The 23,631-nt window shown below is 43.6% G+C and overlaps 1 protein-coding gene across 2 annotated transcripts in view; it reads left to right on the top strand.

Annotated features, from left to right (window-relative positions):
* The first annotated feature begins 271 nt into the window (after nucleotides 1–271).
* The window catches only part of MAPRE2 (microtubule associated protein RP/EB family member 2), a 61,110-nt gene continuing 37,750 nt past the window's right edge, over nucleotides 272–23,631 (top strand). The window contains exons 1-2 of one of the 2 annotated variants that reach the window (XM_059815213.1): nucleotides 272–438; nucleotides 21,000–21,127. In XM_059815213.1, coding sequence (XP_059671196.1) covers nucleotides 320–438; nucleotides 21,000–21,127 — 247 coding nt within the window. In that variant the 5' untranslated portion in view covers nucleotides 272–319. The remainder of the gene's footprint in view (nucleotides 439–20,999; nucleotides 21,128–23,631) is intronic. The other variant, XM_059815214.1, reaches the window with a different exon arrangement.

The following is a 23,631-nucleotide window of genomic DNA, read 5'->3' as shown; positions in this document are numbered from 1 at the left end:
GCGGATCCCGCCGCACACGCGGGGCGGGCGGCTCTTTGTGTGGGGGCGCGGGGCGGGGCGGGGCAGGCCCGCCCCCCCCCCCCCCCTCCCCGCTCCCCTCCCGGGCGCAGCGGGGCGGCCGCGGCGCGGAGGGAGGCGAGGCGCGGAGTCGGCCGGTTGCCATGGCGAGGGGCGGTCACGTGGGGCGGCGGCGGCGGCGGGGCTGACGTGCGCGGCGGGGCGGGGCGGCGCGGCGCGGGGCGGGCGGGCGGCGAGAGTCGGCTGCCGCCACCTTCCGCACACCAGCAGCGCGGGGCTCTGCGGAGCGGCGGGAGCGCCAATGCCCGGACCGACCCAAGCCCTGTCCCCAAATGGCGAGAACAATAACGACATCATCCAGGATAACGGGACCATCATCCCCTTCAGGAAGCACACGGTGCGGGGGGAGCGCTCCTACAGGTACTGCGGCGGCTAGCGGGGCGGCGGCGGCGGCGGCCGGGGGGGGCTGCGGCGCGGGGGGCGGTTGCATAAGGCGGGCGGGCTGCAGCACCCCCCCGGCCCCGCCGGCGCGGGCAGACGGGGGCTGCGGCGTGCGGCGGCGCTCGCATTGTCCGGCTGGAAAGCGTTTGGTGAATAGGCGGGATGTCTGCGGGGGCTCGCCGCTCCCGGGCGGAAGAGGGGCGGTTAAAAATAATAAAACAGAAGGAAAAAAGGTGGGGGGGGGGGGGGAAAGGAGGGAAAGACCGAACCCCGCGCAGGCAGCCAGCTCCCCCTGGAAGGAGCCGCAGCACCTCGCTGCGGATCTGGGAGGCGGCGCCGTGCGGGAGGCGGCGGCCGGGGATGGCGGGGCGCGGGCAGCCCCTGCCCGGCCGGCAGCCGCGACACCGCACCGGGCACCGGGCGCTGCCCTGCGGGGCGGCCGGGGGGACGGGCGCCCCCTTCCCCAGCGCACCGGTCCGGGGGTGACGGCGACCCCCCGCTCACCGGGGCGGGCGTGACAGCCCCCCCGGTGCTTGGGGGGGCGGCTCCATGCGCCACCCCCGCCCGCCGCGGCGGTCGGAGCCAGCCCCATCTTGTATTTATTTACCGTTTCTCGTCTGGGGGGGGCACGTCCTTTGTCGCAGTTGTCGGCATTTTTGATGAATCGCTTGGCATGCGCTGCTGGCAGCGCTTCTGCGTTAACATCTCTGACAATATGTTCCGGCAGATAAGCTCATTAAAATTGTTTGCATTGTTTGATAAGGGTCGCGGCGCAGCCCGGAACGCAACTGGTTTTGTGTGCTCCTTGCTGCCGACCCGAAGGGTGATAATACGGCCGGTGGCTCCCCTTATGTTAATCTACAGTTATTTTAAATGCTGCCTGGATGACAGCAAGCAATGCCTCTGCAGAGAACACGCCCCTTAAAGCTGGTTTTCAAACAGCAGGAAATGATGCTGCTTTCAAATATCTGACTAAAGTGGCGAGTTGTATGCTCGATTAGATGAAAACAAATGTGGATGACTTGGCTTGTTTGTCTGAAGAAAATCACAGTATTTTTTTTTTCTTCTGCTGAGGAATACCAGAGCTGCTACCGGCGTAGCTGACCATTAATAACCTTAACACTGAATCTCATTGTTGATCACACACTGACGGGTGATCATGAAACGCATCAGAGATCCAAGTGTGTGGTTTGTTTGAATACCACAAAATTTAGTCTGTCCCTCTCTCTGAAATCTATCGATACTTTGTGTAATCAAGCCCTGATGCACACGTTTAGCACGGAGTAGCAAAATTGCTTTTGTGAAGACCTATTTCTACTTGCAGAAAGATTGGAGCTCGCGCTTCCTATACGTGAGTTTCAGCTAAGCAGTACAAGATTCTGTTTTAGAGGAAAGCTGTATTTCCATCGTGTACCTAAGCAGAAACATGGAATAGATTTGAAATGAATTATCAGGCATCTATCTTTAGTTATTCTGACACGTGCCATAGGTGGTACTGATGGCTATCTCACTGCTTTCCTTCAGAAGGGTTCTTTGGAAAACCTCTGTTGAACGGGGTTCTCCATTATCCTTTTGCAATATGCTTTATGTAATTTCCTGCAGCCATCAGCAAGTCAGTTGCCCTTCTGCCTGTCATATCTTTTCCAGACATAGTTCAATGTATATTTTGTGAGGCTGCTGTGTTAAGCACATAATGACAGAAATAATTATATCACTTGCCCAGTTTTCCAGAAACTGTGAAGTTATTCTGCATCTGAATAGCCTTTCATCCAGAGGAGTATGCCTTAGTCTTGTAGAGCTTCGTATCCATTTGAGGTCATAACTAGAGCAATATAAAGGAATGCAGAACTCCTAATGCTAATGTTGCATGCTGTTTTGGGGCAATAAATAAATAATCCCATTTTCTTGTTTGTTTGTTCAGAAATAAACCTTTAATGCACAAATAAAAACCTCCACTGGGGAATCCTACTTAGCTTCTCTTTTCCTTGTGGAAACCTGCCCTGATCCACAGAGTCATGGCACCCAAATCTGTTGATTTCCCCCTTTCGCCAGTGGGGAGAATGATTTGTTTTAATCTGTAGCTCTAAGTACTTTGTGAAGTAAATGTCAACCATAGCAGAAAGAAACCTTAAAGAAAATGTGAAAGCTGGTGAAACTTCTCCTTGATACTGGAATATAATGTGCTTTTAACTTCCATGAAGATACTTAATAGCTAGGCTAGTTTGGTCCTTGCTAAGTTTGAGCTGAAGCAGAAGAGCACTAAATGTAACAGATTAATACCATCAGTATTGTGCCTACTGCCAGGCTGGACTGTTGGTGCCACGCTGACTTTGGAGCAGGCTTATGGAGCAGCCTGTACAACTTTACCATATGACACATCAAGTTGCTATGCCTCTGATTGTCGGGCTGGTTTGTTCCATCTGCATCTAGAAATATGGAATAAATATGTCATTAAACACAGCCTGAAGCATGACATCAGATCAGCAGTTGTACAGATCTAGAAGTAGGTATTTTGCTCACAATACACTTCTGCCTACTGCAGCTTTGCTCTTAAGTTAAACCGCACCTACCACATGTATAAAGGTTCAGCCTTTGCCTTTCACTTTTCTCTCCTGTAATATCAGAAATGTTTTCTCATTTTTACTTTTAACATACTGTGTTTCATAAAAAAATTAGTGTTTGATCAGAATAAATTTGTGTTTACCACTTTAGACGTTCTCAGACCTAAAAAAAAAAAGGCTTTCCTGTTTCAAGTACCAGGTTCTACTGAAGATTTGATATCCAACTCCCGAAGCAGATTTAAAAAGAGGTGACATTTATACCATTTTGCAGACTAGGAAGCTGACGTGAAAGGAGTTGCCCTGAGTTATCCACCAAGTTGAGGACGCAGCAGGGAATTGAACCTATACCACATGAGTCCCAACCATGTGGTCTGTATGCAAAGCCACAAATAGTTTTCCCAAGTCTTCCAAAGGCCATATTAAATTTTGCAGACTGGGATGTACAGGCCTGAGGTGTTAAGTTTCTCATCCAGCCTCACTTAGCCAGTAAATGGAAACCAGGCACTTTGGCATAAAACTTAGTCACAGGGAGATGTTACCTTTCAGAGTAAATAACTGCAATCAGTCTGTATTTCTCTAGTGAAATGCTGTTTCAGGTGCTCCAGATCAGGAGACTGACTTTAAAATTTGGTTGGAACTGAGGTGTCAGTTTGTTGGCCCAAAATAGATTTGGGCTCATTTCTGAGAGCGGCATTACATTTAATTATAGTTTTACTTGTATGTTCAAAGATGACTGAAAAAATTCAATGAGAAACCAAATCAGCAGCTGTGTGGAGAATTTTTTTAAGTAGGGCACGTCTGCAGTGCTTTTTTGCCAGACTCCGGGCATCTTGTGTGGTTGGTCAGCTCATCGTGTTTTTAAAAGCTAGCTGTACAAAGAGTTTGAATATTTCCAGGTTGGAATGGCATACCTAGCCTAAACCACTCCAGTCTAAAAGGGACAAACTGTTGTACCCTCCTTTGCAGGTACCACCCCTGACTTTTGGTTTATCTATGTGCTGCTAGAAAAATTATTTTCTGGCCCTTTGTACACTGGCTGTATGTAGTTTTATACCGTGAACTTTCACAAAGGAGGGGGAAGGGAGCTTATTTCCTGATTATTTTTCTTCAAATCACTAAGCTAAAAGAAACCAAAAAAAAAAAAACCAAACCTTTCCTGTCCAGGAGTATGTACCTTTCTAATGGTATCTGTTTAAAATATTTGGCTTTTCTAAGTGTCTCCTTCCTTTTAGAAATCGCTAAGCCACCAATGTGCAATGGTGCAGTGCATAATAATGAAATCTGGACAGAAGCACTGATTTCCTCACCCACTGCTGAAAAAAACTGTGGGCTGTTACAGAGCATATCTGCCCTTCTTAGTTTACTGCAGTGGGAGCTGCTAGCTTCCATGCTGAAAGTCGAGATTGACGCTATAGCAAGATGTCTTTTTTTGGTCTTTGCCTTCCCAACTCCCGATGAATTGCCGGACGCAGGCTGGCCCCGCATGGCGGAGAGCATCCTTCCCTCTGCAGGAGGCATCCCTGCCACTGGCTCGGGGCACTCCGTGACTCCCACATGTGTGCAGCTTTACTCAGGGTGCAAAGGGAGACTTACTGCTTTGCTGTACTCGGGGAGAAGGCGTTTCTTGCTCTAAAATTAGGTTCCATTGAATATGGTAAGCAGGTAATTCCACTGAAGTAAAAAAGGTCATTTGTGGTCTTAAAATTAACAGATTCAGGCCCAAACTTTTCTTGCTGAGAACTGGGAAGAAGATACAGAGTAAAAGCAGTGAGTTGTATTCTCACTTCATAGTATAGACAGCACAACTCTCTTCCTCCTCTGAAACTGTAAATGCTAGTCAAAGCAAATGCTACTAAATAAACTAGTAACTGAAACATTTATTTCCAGAGGCATTTGCTCTTGGCATAACTGCTCCTATTGCAGATTATGAGAATTTTGCCCTATATTTCACTGGAAGCAGGAAAAAGGCAATAATAAATGTTCATTAAAAAAAAAAAAAACAAAAAACCCAAACGTAAATCACACCCCATCAATTTGGCATGAGCTTTTCTAAAAGTCATATTTGCGATAACCCCCTTGTCTGTCAAACGTCTGGATTGCAACAAATAGTTACTAGCTATCCAAGAGAAGACGATCCTGATGACTTACAGCCAGCAGCTACCAGCCAGCGTAAGAGGTACCACACGGAAATCTTTCCTTGGTTCCTGTGAGCTGAGGTACCCTCTATTTTCTCTTCTTTCACTTTCATAAAGCTGGCTTCCTGCTGCTGCTTCTCTTCTTTAATCTTGTTTTCTGATTAGGGAGTACTCTGCCTAGGGAGAGCTGTTTTGGTGAGTATCTTCTGCTGGGCAGGTCCAGCTCTCAAAAAGCACAGGGTGAAACCGTTTGAAGATAACTGGGAATCACGTGTGAGTGCATGTAAATGTCTGAGAGTTACGAAGATGACTGCTCAATATTGCATCGGTAGTTTGAAGCCTCGATAGTCCGTGCCTGTGTTATTGTGCTAACTCTTTTGACCTGGATTTACACCTTTCTTGAAGGAAATATCTTCACAAGGTTTTGGGAGTTGAGGGTATTTGTTAAAATCGGGGGCTAAGAGAGAGGTCGCTTTGGGGGGGGGGAGAAGAAAACAACACCCCACAGACAACCCAGTTTGTGTAAGGAAATGAAAGTAACTTTCAGGCAGCACCATTTTCTCAACTTGCACCCAAGCGCTCTTGCCAAAAAGGTCTGAGTACAGCTAATTTGCACCCAGCCTCTGTGGGTTTCGGAAACATCCTGGAGGTGGGAGGCTGCATTCTGGTTTTTTGCGTGGTGTGGTTTTTTAAACTACCTTGTTGAGCTGCATAGCAACAGCACTGTGTTTCTGGCATACTAACAAAAAAAAGGAGTGAGTTTAGGACAGGCGAGAACTGAACCTGCTGCTGTCGTTTTTAGAAGGAGACATTTTGGCTTCTGCCTAGTTTTTTCAATCTAGCCTCCCTGGAAAACAGGCACTGAAAAATATGCTGCGTTGTGAAAGAAAGGTGATTTGGAGGTGGGGCCGTGGACCAAATGAGCCTGATTAAAGCTGTTTCTTTGAGGTTTTTCCTTTGCTGCACGAATGGCTAGTTTGAGGGAGATGCAGCTACCTCATGACAGGCAGGCTGGACCACAGGCATGTTCTCCCAGGTGGCATACCTGGTCAAACCTTTTGAGATATACTGCCTCCCAAAACAAGTTTTATGAAAAAATAAGTGTAGTAGGTCTACATTTCAAGCCTTGGCATTCGAACAAGTGACTTTTTAAAAATATTTTCAGAGGGTTTGGCTTTGGGGCTTGCGGGGGGAGGCTAGTTTAATTTGACAGTCTTTTCTCCTTCCTCATGCCCAAAGCTAATTATAGCAGAGGCTTGGTAGGGAAGAAGATAAATCGTGTGCCAGCTTTTTATTTTGGAGATGCAACTTTCAGCCTTTGTTTGATAATTGAAAACGAGTGGTCTCGCCACATCTGTTCTCAATCACACAAACCACTGAGCGGGATGGCACGAAGGCCGTAGCGCAGAGTAAGCGTGGTGGCAGCGGCAGCAAGACTCACACTGCACCGGGACAGCGTTCGGATACTTGTGTCCTCCTCGCTCCCTGAATCCTGGCCTCCAGCTAGCAGCACTGATCGCTTGCTTCCAGTATCAGTGCTAGGGAATGTAAATGGAAAACATCCGTGTTTCTTCTGTGGATGGTGTTAGCTGAGCACTGCATAGCTGTTTGGGTCTTGCTCAGATCTCTGCTGCCTGACTCACCGATAAAGCATCTTCTTCGTATTGTTTCATTATAATTAGGTGGGAGGGGAAGGGGAGTATCAGCTATAAAAGTTTACTGAACATGCATTTAATGGTTGGGATTTGAAAAGCGGGGGCTTTCTTTATTTTTAACGCAATTCTGTTGTCTTCATGCTATCGTATATTTAATTCAAAATGAAAATCTTGCCTGTGATATTTTGACAGAAGTTTGTCTAGTTTTCTGGTGGTATACTAAGTTATTAAATATTTGATAGAGAAGGCTCTGTATACTGAAAGCACATCCATTAAATGGCTCAGCTTAACCACTTCGAAATTATTTCTTGTTTCCCATAAAGCCCCACGCTTAGTGAAGGGTGCTTTTGTGTTAAATCTGGTTTTCTTGCTGTGCTATCCAAACAGGAAATGTAAACATTAATCAGTGAGTCGAGACGTAAGGATGTAGCTTCCGTAGGAAATCCTACCACTGCGCCAAATCATTCTGCCTGGAGAGGAATATGCCATGCAGGTCGTGGTCTTGATCTTCTGGCCTTGTGCGCGGCCGCCTTGCATGGCTTACGCCTGTCGACTGGGGGAGGGAAGGGGTTTGAAATGTGGGTGAGGTGATGGAAGATGGAGCCTGTGAATCTGGGTCCTGCACGTGTGGAGGGGCAAGGACGGAAACATTGGTGTAAGCTCATGTGAATTTAAACAGAAACTTATAATGGTCTGGAACAATATTTAAACAAGCTATGCAAACTGAAAAATTCTCAGTTTGGAGTTTGTTTAGGACTTCTTCTGTGTAAAAACTGGGCCCTTATTCTCCAGTGTGGCAGTTGACAGAGTAAAGGAATGGCTTATTTTGCTCTAATGGTATAGTGTAAATCAATGCTGCATGTTCCTGGTTTTCCATATGGTTGTGTGTATTGTTTCAGAGCTTTAATTTTCAGTATTATGTTTCTTGGCAATTTGGAATCCTGAGAGCTAGTTGGTGAGATCCGTGGACTTCAGTCCTATCTTTTAGGAGTAACGCCAGTGAATATCCCACCTACAGCAGGGTTTCTTAGTACTGTACAAATTTCCTACCCAAGCAGCTGTAATTATTCAGATGCACATGAATGCAAATTCTTGCCTGTCACTCTGGCATGTGGTGTTGATGCTCAGAATGGCTTGCTGGCAATATGTATTAAACAATTTTAGGGGAATGAAAATTCGTTTTAAGCAAATTTTACATGGTTGTTATGCTTTGCTTCTTAAGGCTAATCTCTGTGGAGCTAGTCCAGTAACATCATGAATAGGAAGCACTGAAATGTTTCAAGTAGAATATGCATTTGCTTTACTTATGGATTCAGTGTTATACAAATCATAGCTTATTAAAACAACTGTAGAATCTCTGAGTAATTGTTTATATGGGCATGGAGTACATAACCCAGTGATACGAAAGTCCCACGGGAGCTTTCGTATATAGGAAGACTATGGTGTGTAGGAGTGCTGAGAACATGGAGGCAGTGACATGATAATTGGTTGAACAGAAGCGATAAATTTTCCTAAAAGGACAGCATTCACATGTAAATAGCCATTCTGTTGAAAACCTTGTTATGCAGAATGGCGTTAATTGTATTTTATTGAATTATTATTTGGGGTCCATATCACTCCTTGCCCGTAATAACGTTTCAAAGTTATGCAAGGTGTAGATTCTGAATCAGGATCTGAAAACAGTTTTCAGTCAACACGTTCCTGTTGTGCCAGTTGTCAGACTTAACGAGGCATAAGGAGTATTTTCTTTTTTTTCCCTTCACTATGTATTTCTGAGAACTGAAGTTCGGCTCTCCAATGTACATTTTTGATCTGTGGTCCCAAAGTGTGAAGTGAGTTTCACAGCAACAGGGATGCTGTAGAACTGCCTTGTCTCTTAAGCAGCTCCATTTATAATATGGTGATGTGGGGTTTTTTCCCACTACCACCTTAAGCACCCCCCTCTAATTATTCCTGAAGTGCTACACAATGTGGACCTGGTGGTGCTGGTGAACAAGATGAACATGAGTCAGCAGTGCGCTCTCGCAGGGAAGAAGGCCAAGCCCATGCTGGGCTGCATTAGCAGGCGTGTAGCCAGCAGCTCGGGGAAGTGATTATTCCCCTCTGGTGCTTCTGAGACCACATCGTGTGTACTGTGTCTGAATTTGCCCTCGCCAATTTGAGAAAGGCAGTGACATACTGAAGTGAGCAGGGTGGAGGACTACCAGGATGGTTGGGGGGCTGGAGCATGTGAGCTGGGTTTGGTCAGCCTGGAGAAGAGAGAGCTCAGGAGAGGGGAAGATCTCACTGTGGTCTTCAGCTGTCTCATGGGGGGAGGTGTAGAGAAGCTGGAGGCAGGTTCTTCTCTGAGGTGGACGGGGAGAGGATGAGAGGCAATGGCAGTCAGCAGCTGCAACACTGGAAATGGTTTTAGATATTGGGAGAAAAATTTTCACAATGGGGATGGTCAAACACTAGAAGAGGTTATCTGGAGAGGCTGTGGAATATCTGTCCTCGGGGAGATTCAAAACAGCTAGATGGGACCGTCGGCAGCCTTCTCTTGCTCTGCTGTGAACGGGAGGTTGGAGCAGATATCTCTGGAGCTCCCCGCCTACCCGAGTCACTTTATGATCCTATGCCGTAACTCTAATAGGCATAAACAGCTCTTGAGTTCAAAATGCAGCACACAAAGTCATGAAATCAGGCACTTTAGAAGTGAAAGGAATGTCATGTGGCAATAAATTTAGTACCACCACCACGGTGAAATCATCCTATCATCAAAGGTTTCAAATGGAAAAGAAAAACGTGTGTATGCAGTTTCAGTTTGACTGCACCAATTTCAACTGTTTTCTGGCTTAGTTCTTGCAAAAGCTATACTTCCGCTGCTGCTGCAGTATATTAATTACTTCATACTGCATTCTCTAAATCACTAGGAGCAACTTCTGCAATTTAGTACCCAGGGATGACCACAAGTTCGTAGACACACAGTAGAGCAAAGGGACAGTTTTGCTACGTCTAAAATGAATTATGTACGTTGCGATTAAAGATTATGTCTCGAAGTTAAAAGCTGATAAATTACTCCCTCTGCTTTTAAGGATTTGTGTGTTTTTTAATGCAGAAGATATTAACTTTATTGCTAAGTTTAATCTGCAGAAAATGTTTAACTATGAGCACAGCTCTTAAACTGAGTCAGACATGTGCTTAGTTTGACGTGCTTTTACAGGGAGTGGTGCAGAACTGTCTTGTCGCATAACCTACAGCAACACTGAGAGGGCTGAAGAAACTAAATATTCACATTGCAGCGCAGGTTATTACCTTCTTAACTGCACTTAAAAGTAGTCCAAGATAATTCAAGCAATAAACTTTTTTTTGGCCGTGTTTATTGTGGGAGTTGAACTTGGTAATGTCACCGTTTGCCAGCTGGAAGCAATACACTTTAGGAACTGACCTCAAGATATTCCACAAAAGGAGGCCAAATCCTATTAAACAGGACATGTATGCCTCTCTTAGCTTAAGGTACAAGCTTCACTAGGGCTTGTAGATAAAAACTGTTGTAACTGCCAGTAATTCTGTTCTTACAATCACAGTTGCATCAAAGCAGTAAGCACCATTTAAAGAACATTATTTGGGAAAACAAAGCTTTGGGGATTTCCCCCTTTAGATAGGCAGGAGATGTTACAAGCTAAAGTCTAAAAGAAAGTGCTGACTTCACAAACCTTTGAAGACCAACATGGTTGAAAAAAATCAGTTTTGGGGAAGCTTTACTTGATGCTGGTAGTCTCAGCAATTGCGTTGGTAGTGCAACAATGGTAAAATAAGTTTGTGGTTACCAGCACATAGCAAGAATAATACATTACATAAATCACAGATGGTTGAGCTAGCCTGTTCCTAAAGGGCAATTTACTCTGTGAAGTAGTAGTGAATTCTAGTTTTAGTTGCTCCAAAATTAATTTAGCAGTTAAGCAATTGCACTTAGAAGTTCAGCCCTGTTCTAGATAGTCCTTGGTAGGATGAATTCTTAAGTGTGTGTCATTTACTGGTAATATCTTAAGCACCAGAATAATTTTGGAGTGTTTCCTTGTCTGTTACAGTATTAACTCATGAGAATGAGGGAAGAGGTCAAGTTACTTTGGTATCCAAACGCAAAATTAAGTGTTGTGGCTGGTAGTGTTAACACTTGAAATCTGTATGATTTTAATAATGTTTTGTAGGGAGTTTGTACAAGCCAAAGACAGGGGTATTTATTTGGGCCTATTTCAACAACATCAGAGATGTCAAAACTCTGAGATTTTTCTATTATTATTATTAGTCTAGCTTTCACCGGCGGTGGAGGGAGAGGTGGGAGAGAGGTTGAACGCAGAGCCTAGTAGAAGGCTGTATAGTGTGTTGGCCCAGCGGTCTGCAGAGGCAGTGCTGGCAGCGGATTTACACGTGGTTCAGGTCTCAGATATCTGCTGGAGCTTGGTCTTAGAAACCTGCGTGCCGAGAGCCCTGCGTACCCAGCAGAAAGCCTGGCACTTCTCCTTTGAACCCCAAATGGTAGCAGAGCTGTGGTAGCAGTGGGAACCCTGGACAACCACACTAGAGCTTAATATTTTACGTTACAAAAATACACAGCTGTGTCTTAGAGAGTGATGCACCAGTGAAAGCAGCCAGCACAGTTGCCTGTTGCTTCATCTGTTGTCACATGCTTGTTTACATCTGCAGGGTAAAGGTGGCTTAAAATAAATGTAGTCTTACAACCCTGCTCAATGTTGTCACCTTCCTGCCACGATGACTCCTTCAGGGATGGAGCAAGGCTGGCTGCCTGCCTGGCAGCTGGACGGCTCTGTCGTGCAGGCTGTGCTCCAGCACCTTTGCCCACGGCTCCTGGGATGGTTGCACAGGCGGTCTCTGTGCCATTTCTTGTCCTTTCCCAGGTGTCACACCACATGCCTTCAAAATGCCTACTTAGAAGGCCGCTTTCAAAGGGCCTTACTCTCTGCAGTAACAGGGAGTTGGACTCGATCCTCGTGGGTCCCTTCCAACTCAGGATATTCGGTGATTCCAACCTTAATACACACGTATGTTAGAATAAATGTTGCAATGCATAATTTAGCGTGTATCTACATTTGTTTTTAATGTAAAAGAGAAGTTGATGCATGACAAAGTCCTTGTTCTCTGCATCATAGTACATCATTTGTGAGTAGAAAAGGTGTATTGTAGACCCTCTTTAGCTAGCGCAAGACCTTTCCCGTGAGAGTGCTCTCCTGCTTAACTTCGCATGCCTTGGACAGCCAGGCTTCATTAAGCGTACTGCAGTCTCCCGTTAGGAAACGGCAGCTACGTGTTAAGAGAAAGGCATTGCATTTCCCCTTCCTTAATCCTTCTGTTTTCCCTTCTTCCCAGACTTGTCCTCCTCTGAAGCCCGTGGATGCTCAGTGCCAGTCTCCTGCTGAGTCACTGCCTCGCTCGCCTGGCTCTGGGCGGGGGCATGAGGCACTTGGAGGCTGCTCAGGCCCCCCGTCACGGGGGCTGTGTAGTATTACAAAACCTCATTTGCCATTACGTTATGCTTGGAGTAAATCGGCATGTTATTTAGCCTTTCACCTCCAAATGTATACATGTCAGGGGGAAGGAGGGGGGTGGCAAAACCCTGGATAGGTCAAAACTAAATTCATTTGGTGACTTCATCTGACTGTAGCTAGTTGGATCTCGTCCCTGCTGAAACTCTCAAGCCTGCCCACAGTGTTTTCTGGACTTAAAAGGCGGAAATGGCAGGAGTCAGGAGCCGCGGGCTGCCTGCCCTGCCAGAGCCGCTGCCAGGCTGCAGCGTGGCCGCTGTGCTGGTGGGTTATGCCTCCGACACAGTGCCTCGGGGGCCCAGTGGCATTGGTTTTTCCTAATCAGAGTTTCTGATTATTTTTATCCCTTCCTAATTGGGGGCAGGTGTTTCCCTGGTGTAGATGCAGTGACTGCTCAGGTGTGTGGGTGTATCCCCATCCTTTTGCCTGGGAGTTCACGTGCTGCACCCAGGTGGGGTAGTCACTTTGGGGACAAGCTCTCCTCAGCCGCTGTCTTCATTTTCCAGTAAATCTGCATTTGCTAAAGCACTTGGGACTCTATTGTCTGAAAATACAACTACTCGCCCATCATCTAGTGGGAGCGAAAAGATAGGAGGTTCCCCTATTATTTGCAGAACCCAGGCCAGGAACCGAGGCTTGCTAAAACATGCTGCCTCTCAAGGCATCCTTTCTCCACCATGATGGGTGTTCTCAGCACTGCTGTTACCTTGCTTTACAGCACGTTTTTAACCTCTTGGAGATCCTTTAGCAATGTCTGCATGTATGCTTAGTAATCTGTTATTTTCCATAAGACAAAAAAATTGATAAAAAGAGAATTAAAGCTCCCATGTTTGTCTTGGTGAATTGAGACTTTGTTTCACAGATTAGATGTTGGTTTATTCATCAGCTTTTTCAAGGTTTTCTAGTTACAAAATGGTCATAGATTCTCTTCTGTTTTCTAAAATGTAGGTGTTTCCAAATTGACTTGGGTTTACTATATAACATAAGTCTGAGAATTATTTTTTCCCTGAAACAACCTTTTTTTTCCCCACAGTCCCCTTGTCTGTTGTGAAAGGTAGACTAGTTGCCAGTGTCTATTGTGAAAATTTTACAGGCTGATTGTCTTCCTTCAGGGCATCAGAGCAGCAATTCAAGCTTAAGATCTTGGAGTTGAAAGCCTTGGGGGGGGGAAGGGTAATAACTGTAAGTAAAATCAGTTTATTTTTTTAACATTGCAGCCTTGACACACTTATGTTCCTCTCATTCAGCCCACTTCAAAGGTTTTTGTGGTTCTCCGTTAATAAAATGCCTTCTTAATGTGTAGTAACATTCAATTTAAACTGAAATTTGTGCATCCTTTCCCATGTTAACAAGTGCCTGTTCAGCACCAAGCACTGCTATTGCTTTGTTCGACCAGGGTGCAGTTTAAGGGTGCAGTGCGCTACTGTGGTTCACTCCTAACCAGTCAGAATGAGTATACATACCTGTGTGGAAATGGTGGTGGCCAAAGAGTCTGAATTGCTTCCATTTTGTGTAAGCTGTTGATGTCTGCCTTTCTTGAACCTCTATCCTTTATCCAGAATGTATTTTTTAGTTGAGATTCATTTACTCATAGAAATTGATAAGGAGCCTTTCAGAGTATGCAAATACTTTCAGCCACAATTAAGATACCGTGTAGTCAAGCGTCAATATTGCATTGTACTTTTGGAGGCAAAGGTGACCCCTGAAGGAAAAAAAAGTTACGCTATGCAAATATGACTAGCAGATCAAAAAAATCAAATATCAAGCAAGTCAGTGAATGTGGCTTGTCTTCCTCAGGTGCCCTAAAATATTCCAAGCACTAAATCACTTTCTTGGAATTTGTAACTGTTGTTCTGATTTCAGGGATCTACCCTAATTTCATAACTAGTTAGTAAATAAACTTCAAACTATTTTGTAAAAAGTATGCAGTAGCCAGTGTAATGCTTTGCTAATTATTGGGCCATCTCAGAGGTTTTGGCTCAAACTGTGTATATTGTTTGAATACTTTTGATTGTGTTTTTCAAATTTGGGGGAACTGAACATCTGGAAAAGAACCAGTATTTTTCTGCCTCACAGATAATACGTTTTTGGGGCTTTTTAAATTTTTCTAAAGCCGTATGTACCACAAAACAGGATTACCCCTATTTATAAGAGTTATTCAGATTTGAGTCTAAACCAGTCCTTGAGACCTGTCATAAACATTTATGTAGGTCAGAACATCCCAGCGTTGGCAGGCAGCCTCTAATTTGAAAGAACAAAACTTAAAACATGCCCTAATCCAATCAAAGTAAATCTCTAGTACTCTAACCTCACTTGCATTTAAACAGGGAACTGCAATGAGAACAACAGAAAATATGCTGTTTGCTGTGTTAAATGGTCATCCTGCAACATTCAAGCAATCAAACTGTACGTGGATTGCCTCAGTCTTTTCTAGACTCTGTAGCATACCTCACAAATCATTTTAGGTCTTGAAGTCAGATCCACGTTGTGAAGCTAAAATGGCATTCAGAAGTGAATGAGATACGTGGATAGTAAAAGATTTTTAACAATTCGGGGCCATTTAGTAATGTGAGAACAGTGCACAAGAGATTTGACATTCAGCATTTTAAAAGGTGTGAATTTCTCCCAATGTTACAACCAGAGGATTCTTTTCTCCTTTTCTTCTTTTTTTCCATGGCAGTACCTCATTGTGATTAATCTTGAACTGTTTGAGTTTCTGACTAGATAGAGCCTTTACATTCCTTGCTGCAAATATTGCTTCAGTTGCAGTGTTGATGTGAGGGCTGTGGCCATGGCCACTGAATTTGCTGCGGGAGTACAGCATAAGTCAAAAGGGAGAGTGAGAACAGTGTTGTCAGAACTGTGCTGGAGCTTTTTGTATTATTTTTCTGTCCTCGGGACTCCTTTTGGTAAAGACAGCCTCGAGCGTAACTGGCCTCTATTGGCTAAGGCTGTATGCAGTGAATGTTAAAGAAGCAGGTGAGGTCCAGCTGCACATCACCTGCCATTTCAGGATGATGGGAAAGGATGAATTTTCCATCTGCAGGGATGTGGCCAGTGAGGCTGGCAGGTTTCTTCCTTCAGGGATTTTTGTTTTGCAGCAGCTTTCATCTAGAAAGCATTTCCAACAGGAGCTACAGCAGTCTCACTCAGCTACATCTTAGCCTTTCTGCTGTGTCTTCTGCTTCAGTAATTTTTGGTGTAAGATCTTTTGTTTTACTGGCAGTATCTGTCCTGATGCTGTCAGGTGCCAGCTTCTAGAAGGCTCCTCTTCATATTGTTGTACAGGCTTTCTACTGCGTTTAAAAGCTTAACATCATACCGTGCCTAATTGTACAAAAGAGGAAGGCCTTGCAGGTTCAGAGGTGATGGCATGTGCGATGGGTTTTTACACTGCAGATAGATTAATTATCACAGAATCACAGAATCACTAAGGTTGGAAAAGACCTGTAAGATCATCGAGTCCAACCTAAAAAAAAAAAAAAAAAAAAACAAACAAAAACAACCAAAAAACCAAAAACAAAACCACCAAAAACACAACACACCAAAACCCGACCCACCCAACACCACACAGCACCATGCCCATCAAGCCACATCCCACAATGCCACATCCACACGCTCCTTGAATACCTCCAGGGAGGGTGACTCTACCACCTCCCTGGGCAGCCTATTCCAATGTTTCACCTACTCTCTCAGTAAAGAACTTTTTCCTAATATCTGGTCTGAACCTCCCCTGGCGCAACTTGAGGCCATTTCCTCTAGTCCTGTCACTAGTCACTTGGGAGAAGAGACCAACACCCACCTCTCTGCAACCCCCTTTCAGGTAGTTGTAGAGAGCGATAAGGTCTCCCCTCAGCCTCCTCTTCTCCAGGCTAAACAACCCCAGTTCCCTCAGCCGCTCCTCATAAGACTTGTGCTCCAGACCCCTCACCAGCTTCGTCGCCCTTCTCTGGACATGCTCCAGCACCTCCATGTCTTTCTTGTAGTGAGGGACCCAAATCTGAACACAGTATTCAAGGTGCGGCCTCACCAGCCCAAGTACAGGGGCACGATCACCTCCCTACTCCCGCTGGCCACACCATTTCTGATACAGGCCAGGATGCCGTTGGCCTTCTTGGCCACCTGGGCACACTGCTGGCTCATCTTCAGCCGGCTGTCGATCAACACCCCCAGGTCCTTTTCTGCGGGGGAGCTTTCCAGCCACTCGTCCCCAAGCCTGTAGCGTTGCATGGGGTTGTTGTGGCCAAAGTGTAGAACCCGGCACTTGCTGTAATCCTTCCAGTCTTGCCGTTATTACTGGTTTGGCGTAATACAGCTTCTGCTGTCAACAACTGTTAGTTTCTCCCAGAAAAATAAATATGCCTCTTGCAAAAATTGTCCTTAAACACAGCTGGATAACACCTTGTAACAGCTGCAGTTATCTGTGGGAAGAGCAGTGGAAAATGCCTAATAGCTGAATGTTCGGTGCTGCATGTAATGCCTTAAAAAATTAATACTCCTTTGGGTGTAATGTTTACCATCGGACATGCTGAGCCAGTGTATTTCTGATCGGGGCAACTGCTTAAGCATATATATGATTTTCAGCACCGAACTAATCCTCTGAACTCAGGTCCATGGTGCTTATCCATGCATGTGTGGAGTGTTTTTCTGAAACGGCCTGGACTAATATGTGAAGACTCTCCTATGGCTTGTTCGTATTTATTGGCGATTTGAATTTCAGTTTCTTATAAGTAAAACAAGGCAGAGGCCTTTGTGGTTAGGCAGTACTGTAACAGCCAGAGGTTTTTAATATCCACCTGCATGCCCTGAAGTGGGGGATGTGATGTGATGTGCTATCTTCAATCTGCTTTTCGTTGCCACAGAATCACCAGGCATCTCTATGGAAGGTGGAAGCTTAAAGGTCTTAGTGAGGTAGATGCTGATTTTCAGGCTTGTATAAGTCTCATCACAGCCTTATGCTTGAGAGCCTTCAGCCTAAACAAGGGAAAGCCTAACAAGTTGAAAATGTAAATAATGTTATTGGGAAGAAGTAGTGTATTTGGACATACAAATAAATTGTTGGCTACTTGGCCGTTCAGAGTACAGCCTCTGAGTCTCCACCTGTCCAGCTGTTGCCTTTCCTCGCCTTACAGTTGTTTATTAATGTGTTTTGAATCCGGATCACATTTTTTCAAAGCAGTTGAGCACATGGGGAACTGAGTCCTGGAGAAAACCCGTGCCCAGCTGTGGATGTCAAGCACAGGGATTCCTGTCTGTCACTGAGCATAGGGGCTCTGCTACCTACACCTGGCTGTTCCTTTTTTCTGCTCTTTTTTGGTTTTTGTGTTGTGGTTGGTTTTTTTTTTTTTCCCAAGGTCTGTCTGTGTGGCAAACAGGATATGTGTGCATCTGAGCACCAAATTAGAACATCCTTACTATAAAGGAAACCTTTCCCAGCTGAGTTTGTTTAAAATGGAACTATTAGGAGGGTGGGAGACAGAAGAAGCAAAGGCACGGTGAACTCTTTTGAGAGAAGAGGCTGTGGAAGATTCAGACATACGTTAACAAGTCAATGAGAATAAATGGCAGTGGCATGTTGTTGATATTTTTTAACAGAGATTCTGATTCATTTTGCATACATTTGTTTAAAAATTGTGTTGATACATCCTTGTGCTTACCCGTGTGTACAAATGTGAAGCTATTGTCTCTAACAAGTAGCCTGAACTTTCATTTGACCCATAGACCCTAATAATTCATTTGCAGACACAGTGTAAGTTATATTACAGATATCCTTCAGGGTATCATTGTAAAACTCAAGGTTTTTCATTTACTCACTGTTTCCTGAAGTAGAGTTCTCCATCCCATGCACTGCAGCAGAGGAGGTTGTTTGCTCTCCTGTTACTTGCAGAAGGAATAGGGATTTGTCTTTTGCAGTTGCTTTTGGAAGAGGATGACGAGGGAATTTCTGCTTCCTTCCTGCGTGTGGATTTTCTTGATCTTTTTAACAGAGTAGGCCTGCTGCTTTCACTACTGGTAGCTGATGGTTCTGATTTCTGCCTGGCCCCGACAGGACAATTAAAATTTGGATGAAGTAGTAGCAATTACAAATCAGAGTAGCTTTATTTCAAATGTTAGCATTTAAAAATCTTTAGCTTCTTTAGAAGTGAGTGGACTGTTCCATATTGATTCCTTGGTTTAATATTTAAATCGCTATTCTGAATCTTAAGTGAATATTAAAGTCACTATTAAGCTGTTACTTGACCTGATCTTACAAACAATACCAAACATGTTAGTTTAATAGTGACAGTGGTAGTATCTTTCTGTTAGTTTCTTATCTATATAAAAAGGCTAAAAATATGAAAGGAAAAACCGTGCTAACAGTGACATTTTAAACTTCAGATGCCATCAGTAACAAAGGTGCTGTTTGCCTGCTCAGTCCCTCTTCCATCCTGCTGTTGAAGCTAAGCTTTCATGGTTAGCCATTATGGTGTGGTTTTAAGAGTAAAAGGGCACTCCCTATTTCTAAAACTTTGTTCCTAGTGCTCAGTTCAATCCAAGCACTTAGTGCGTGCCAAGAAAGTGACCTTTGCTAACTGTTACAGTGAATATAGTGCTATGTTCATACAATCAGCTGTGCTGTCTGGGAGCCTGCAGGAAGGACAGAGCAGACTGAGGTCAGGCTGATTTCTTCTGAACTTCAGAGGTGCCCGCACAGAAGCGGGTAGAGGGGCAGCCTGGTTCAGAGTGAATTGCTGGCAGTAGCCTGACTGTCGGAGCATGGATTTTTTGAGCCTGCTTTCCAGTACTGGCCTGTCTTCTTGAAGTTTTTCCTTCTCATCAGGCAAATTTGGGGATTTTATGTTTTGGGTCTTAATGTCAGTAGGTGGGGACAATTTGAACGATCTACTGTGTTTGTGAAATTTCTTTCGTAAAAGGTGACCTATATTATGAACTTTATCATCTTGTTTTTAAATACATTCCCTGCCGTATGTACTTAGACACTTCTATGTTGCTGTGTAAAGTTTCATGCCGGTGGGCTTTCTACACTTTTTATCTGGGTTGCTCCAGCACACCGAAAAAATGGATGGAGGTAACCTGCAGTCTTTGTGTTCTCTGCAGAATTGTCTATCAAGCTTCATACAGTTACACCTTTGCAAATTGTCACTGGAAGTAGTCCATGCAGACCTCAGATCCCCCAGAGGAGATCCTGTTGTCTTTCACCGAGGCAGAAGGTTGAGGTCCAAGGCTGAGGTGGCAGGACTGGCACCAAAGCTAGCCAGTTAAGTGGTAGCTACAAGGTGTCACTAGAGACAAAGGTGTGCAGTCCCCACCAACCCCTTTCTTTCCAAGAATAACAGCACAACTTCATTGACTATTTGATCATTTCTGAGACATCTCATACTCGGATTGTTACTAGTGGACTTCCTGAAGTCCACTAGTCTTGGGAACATTATTTACTCTTTTCATGAATGATCTTGGCTCTGCTCTTTGAAACCATTGATGAGATAAACTTGAATGTGCTCATCTTTTCTCTCAGCCATGTCTTGCAACAGAAAAACGTGGCTAGTGTAGAATAACAGGGAATAAAATCCAGTAGTATATCTTTCCAGTCTATGCACTTGGGGACTGATGATGAAAGCGACTATGAATTACCTACTTGCAGAAAAGGGCCTTCACTAACTAGAGGAATCTATTTAAGATGATGTGGCTATGAAAATTTTCAGCACAAAGGACCATTTTCCAAGGGCTTGGTGAAACATTATCTGAACACAGTCTGAAACTGTTTGGCTGTGTTCAGGGAGGATTGCTGTCATAACCAGTTAAGTGAAGGTCTGACTTGATAAGAGACTCGGAGGATTGATTTGTTTAATCTAGACTACCTGGGCATTGGGACAGACTCTGAGTGCTGTCCTTAACGCATTATGAAGTCAGCTCTGGGGAAAAAAAAAGCCATTAGAGCCGGAGGATAATGTTTGCAGAAGAACAAATGGGTTTAAGCTGAGAGGAAATGTTCCTAATGATTTAGAGGAATCGGGCTTCACAGCAGCTTTCCAACCAGATGGTTGGGGGTGCAAATGTCAGTTACTTTCAGGATAGACGTTGGTAAATTGATTAAAAAATTATCTGGTATTCATTCTGTGACTGTTAGAAACTGAATTAATGATCCAAAAGGCCCCTGTTCCAGTAAGACATCAGTATTTGAGTAAGCAGAACAGCTACATCTTCTAGAAGTTATCTGAAAATTAAATACTGGTTTAGGCAGTCTAATCATCCTGCAGTGGCAAAAAACTGATGGATAGATGTCAGATCACTGTATTTGTGCAGCATTATGTGATGAAATCCTAGGTCTCTGATCCTGTCTGTGTATCTTTAGGCTATGTCTGATTCTTTTTTTCTTACCTTATTAGCATTAAGCAGAATACTGTAGGTTTGTATGTTCTTTAAGTTCACGGTGACAGCCAGAGAAATATGTTCATAGATTCCAAGAGGACATTGAGGAGGTTATGTATCAGCAAAGAATAAAAATTAAGCCTCCTTTCTCAATAAATAAGAGAAGGTTGTACAGTGATGCAGCTTTTTCTTTTTTTGAACAAGAAGCGTAAATTCATTGTATCCAGAAAGCAATTATCAAAATGTCAAAAATATTTTTTGTCCTTCTTTTCCTAGTTGGGGAATGGCGGTCAACGTGTACTCTACCTCTATAACCCAAGAGACTATGAGCAGACATGACATCATCGCATGGGTTAATGATATATTAGCTTTAAACTACACAAAAGTCGAACAGCTCTGTTCAGGTAAGAAAGCATGGTATGCCTTACAAATGTTTATTTTAAAATCACTTTAAAAGTCTGATTTGTTGGAAATAGATCACTTTTAACTTTGACATAAAACAGTTACTCTGAGAAAAGAGACTAATGTATGTGCAAAGGAAGCATTTTTGTGTTCATGTTAATCATGGGATGATAAGGTACCTTGAGAAAGCATAACAAGTGCAGCAGTGAATGGGACGAATGTAGCAGAAGATACACAGGGATAATAAAAAGGTTGACTAAGCAAGAAAAGAATACAGTGATGAGCTTTTGTGTTTTAAAGCTACTGGGGTGGTATCTTTTCAAATGGAGAGTGGACATAGCTTAAGGAGAGTCAAATAGAACAGACACCCCAAGTGAATAAAATTCTTCAGCACCTTTTCCTTCCTGGTAGGGGTCCTCAAATCCCTGCTGATATTTGCAGGAAAAGAGCACAAGTATGACTGTGAAGAAAAACATGGATTTGAGGAAATGAGTCTTCAGCTGCTGTGAGGGCTTTAGAAGGTTGTCAAGAAAATCTGCCTGTTTCTCTTTAACTGAACTCTTGTTGTAAGTAAAATTGGTAACGAGCCCTGGAAAAAAAGGGTAATGGTTTGAATACTTTGGACAGTTTGGTTAATCAGAGTGGCAACTACAAGATACGTGTTAAACAGTGGGGTCTGTAACTAGGTGATGACTAGAAATGACACAGACAAAGGCTGATGTTTCCCTGATACATATGCCCCTGGGGAGTGATTCTTTCTGATTTCCTACTGTGATTTTTTAATTTTGAAGATGTTTGTGTTGGAGGACAACTAACTTAGATTGCTACTTCCAGACAACCGACATGCTGGGAATATCTTACTTATGAAGACAATGCTCTAAGTACATAGAACTGAAACCACATTACCGCATTTCAGCTATTTACTGGTCCAGCTGAAATGCATAAATGGGGTCTTATATTCATATATTTGAATTTACCATTCTGGGTAAATTTTCTGTCTCAGATGTTCACTGAAAGGTACAGAAGATCCTTTGAGGATGATAGCCTTATAGCCTACTCTTCAAAATTCAAAAACCAAATCTCAGCTGCAGAAGCAGGCTTGCATGCTAGCGGACTTGCACAATGACTATAAAATTGAGGTTGAAAAATTGCAGGTTACAGTGCATGTAAGTAACTTCTATAAACTAAATAATTAAAGACCTAGAACATGAGAAATAACCTTTTTAACAGTTCTTAAACTTGAAATTGAAATGTTATATTTACATGTCCGGAAGTTAGCCTAAGTGTTTTCTTTTGGTGAATTACACATAAAGGAAATATTAGTGTGGGGATGTGTGTGCACGTGTGTGTCATATGGGTGTAGCTATATATGTACTGATAGATATATATAGATATACACATGTACACACACTTAAGGAGGTAGTAAGATACAAGAAAATGGACATTTTCATCCCCAAATACCCAACATTTGCCATTGTTTGAAACAGGAAGCATACTAGACAAGTCATTGACTTGTTCCTGCATAGCTATTTATATGCTCATAAATAGTTGAAAGGAAGCTTTTGAAGTGAATTCTCCATCAAGTTAAATGTGTGTGGGCTTACAAAAAAAAAGACCAAAAAAAAAACCCCAAAACACTTTCCCAAAGTAGGGGAGAGGTGATCTAAGAAAATTTTTATTATGCAGAATACAATGAGTTAAAGATATTTAAGAAGATCAGATTGAGAGACTTCAGCTGGGTGGGGCAGGCAGGAGAAAAACATGGAAATTGTCACAAACCCACTGTCATAAACCCACTGTCCCATTTCATTACACAGCTTCTTATACAATTTTTTCTGTGACCTCTGGTGAGGATTTTGGGACACACCACAAGGGGAAAAACTGAAAAAAGGTCGTCTCATTTACTCTATCCCATATAAAATTAAATCTTGTCTTCCTTTAGAACTTCCTGGATTGTATTAATTGCTGTTGTTACCTGATGCTTTTACATTCATATCTTAATGGGTCAAAGCTGTAAATTTGAATTTCCTAATATGGTGTGGTAGTCAAGCTTGATACTTACACATTCTTACTTTTATGTTAACGTTCATTACGATCCCAGAAGGGCCTTTAATAGTTCCCTGTGTGAAGAAGCATTCTAGCCCAGTCCTTCCTGGGGTTCAGAGGACTTTACTCTCTGAACTGATGAATCTAAACTCTACTAGATTACTGCAGACGTTACAGCACAGTAGTCTTATGGACCAGGTCCTTCCCATTTGAGACTGCATCATCCATTTCTCACGTGCAAGATATGCACACGTAGGGATTGAAGATAGATGGACAAGAAGCTTTGGGAGTCTTTCTGTATTTAATATAGTTTACCGTGTAAATTCGAAGTAGTTTATTTAATGTACATACAGTTTATTCAGTGTACTTCTAGTGTAGTTTACAGGATGGAAACTAGGGGAACAGCAGCACAAATGACCAGCCAACAAACTGGCAGAGCACCAGCAAGCATGGTATGGAC

Source organism: Gavia stellata, chromosome 3, assembly GCF_030936135.1.
Source record: "Gavia stellata isolate bGavSte3 chromosome 3, bGavSte3.hap2, whole genome shotgun sequence".
NCBI classification, from domain to species: domain Eukaryota; kingdom Metazoa; phylum Chordata; class Aves; order Gaviiformes; family Gaviidae; genus Gavia; species Gavia stellata.
Note: the sequence above shows the minus strand (reverse complement) of the source record. Positions and strands in the feature narration are given on the sequence as shown.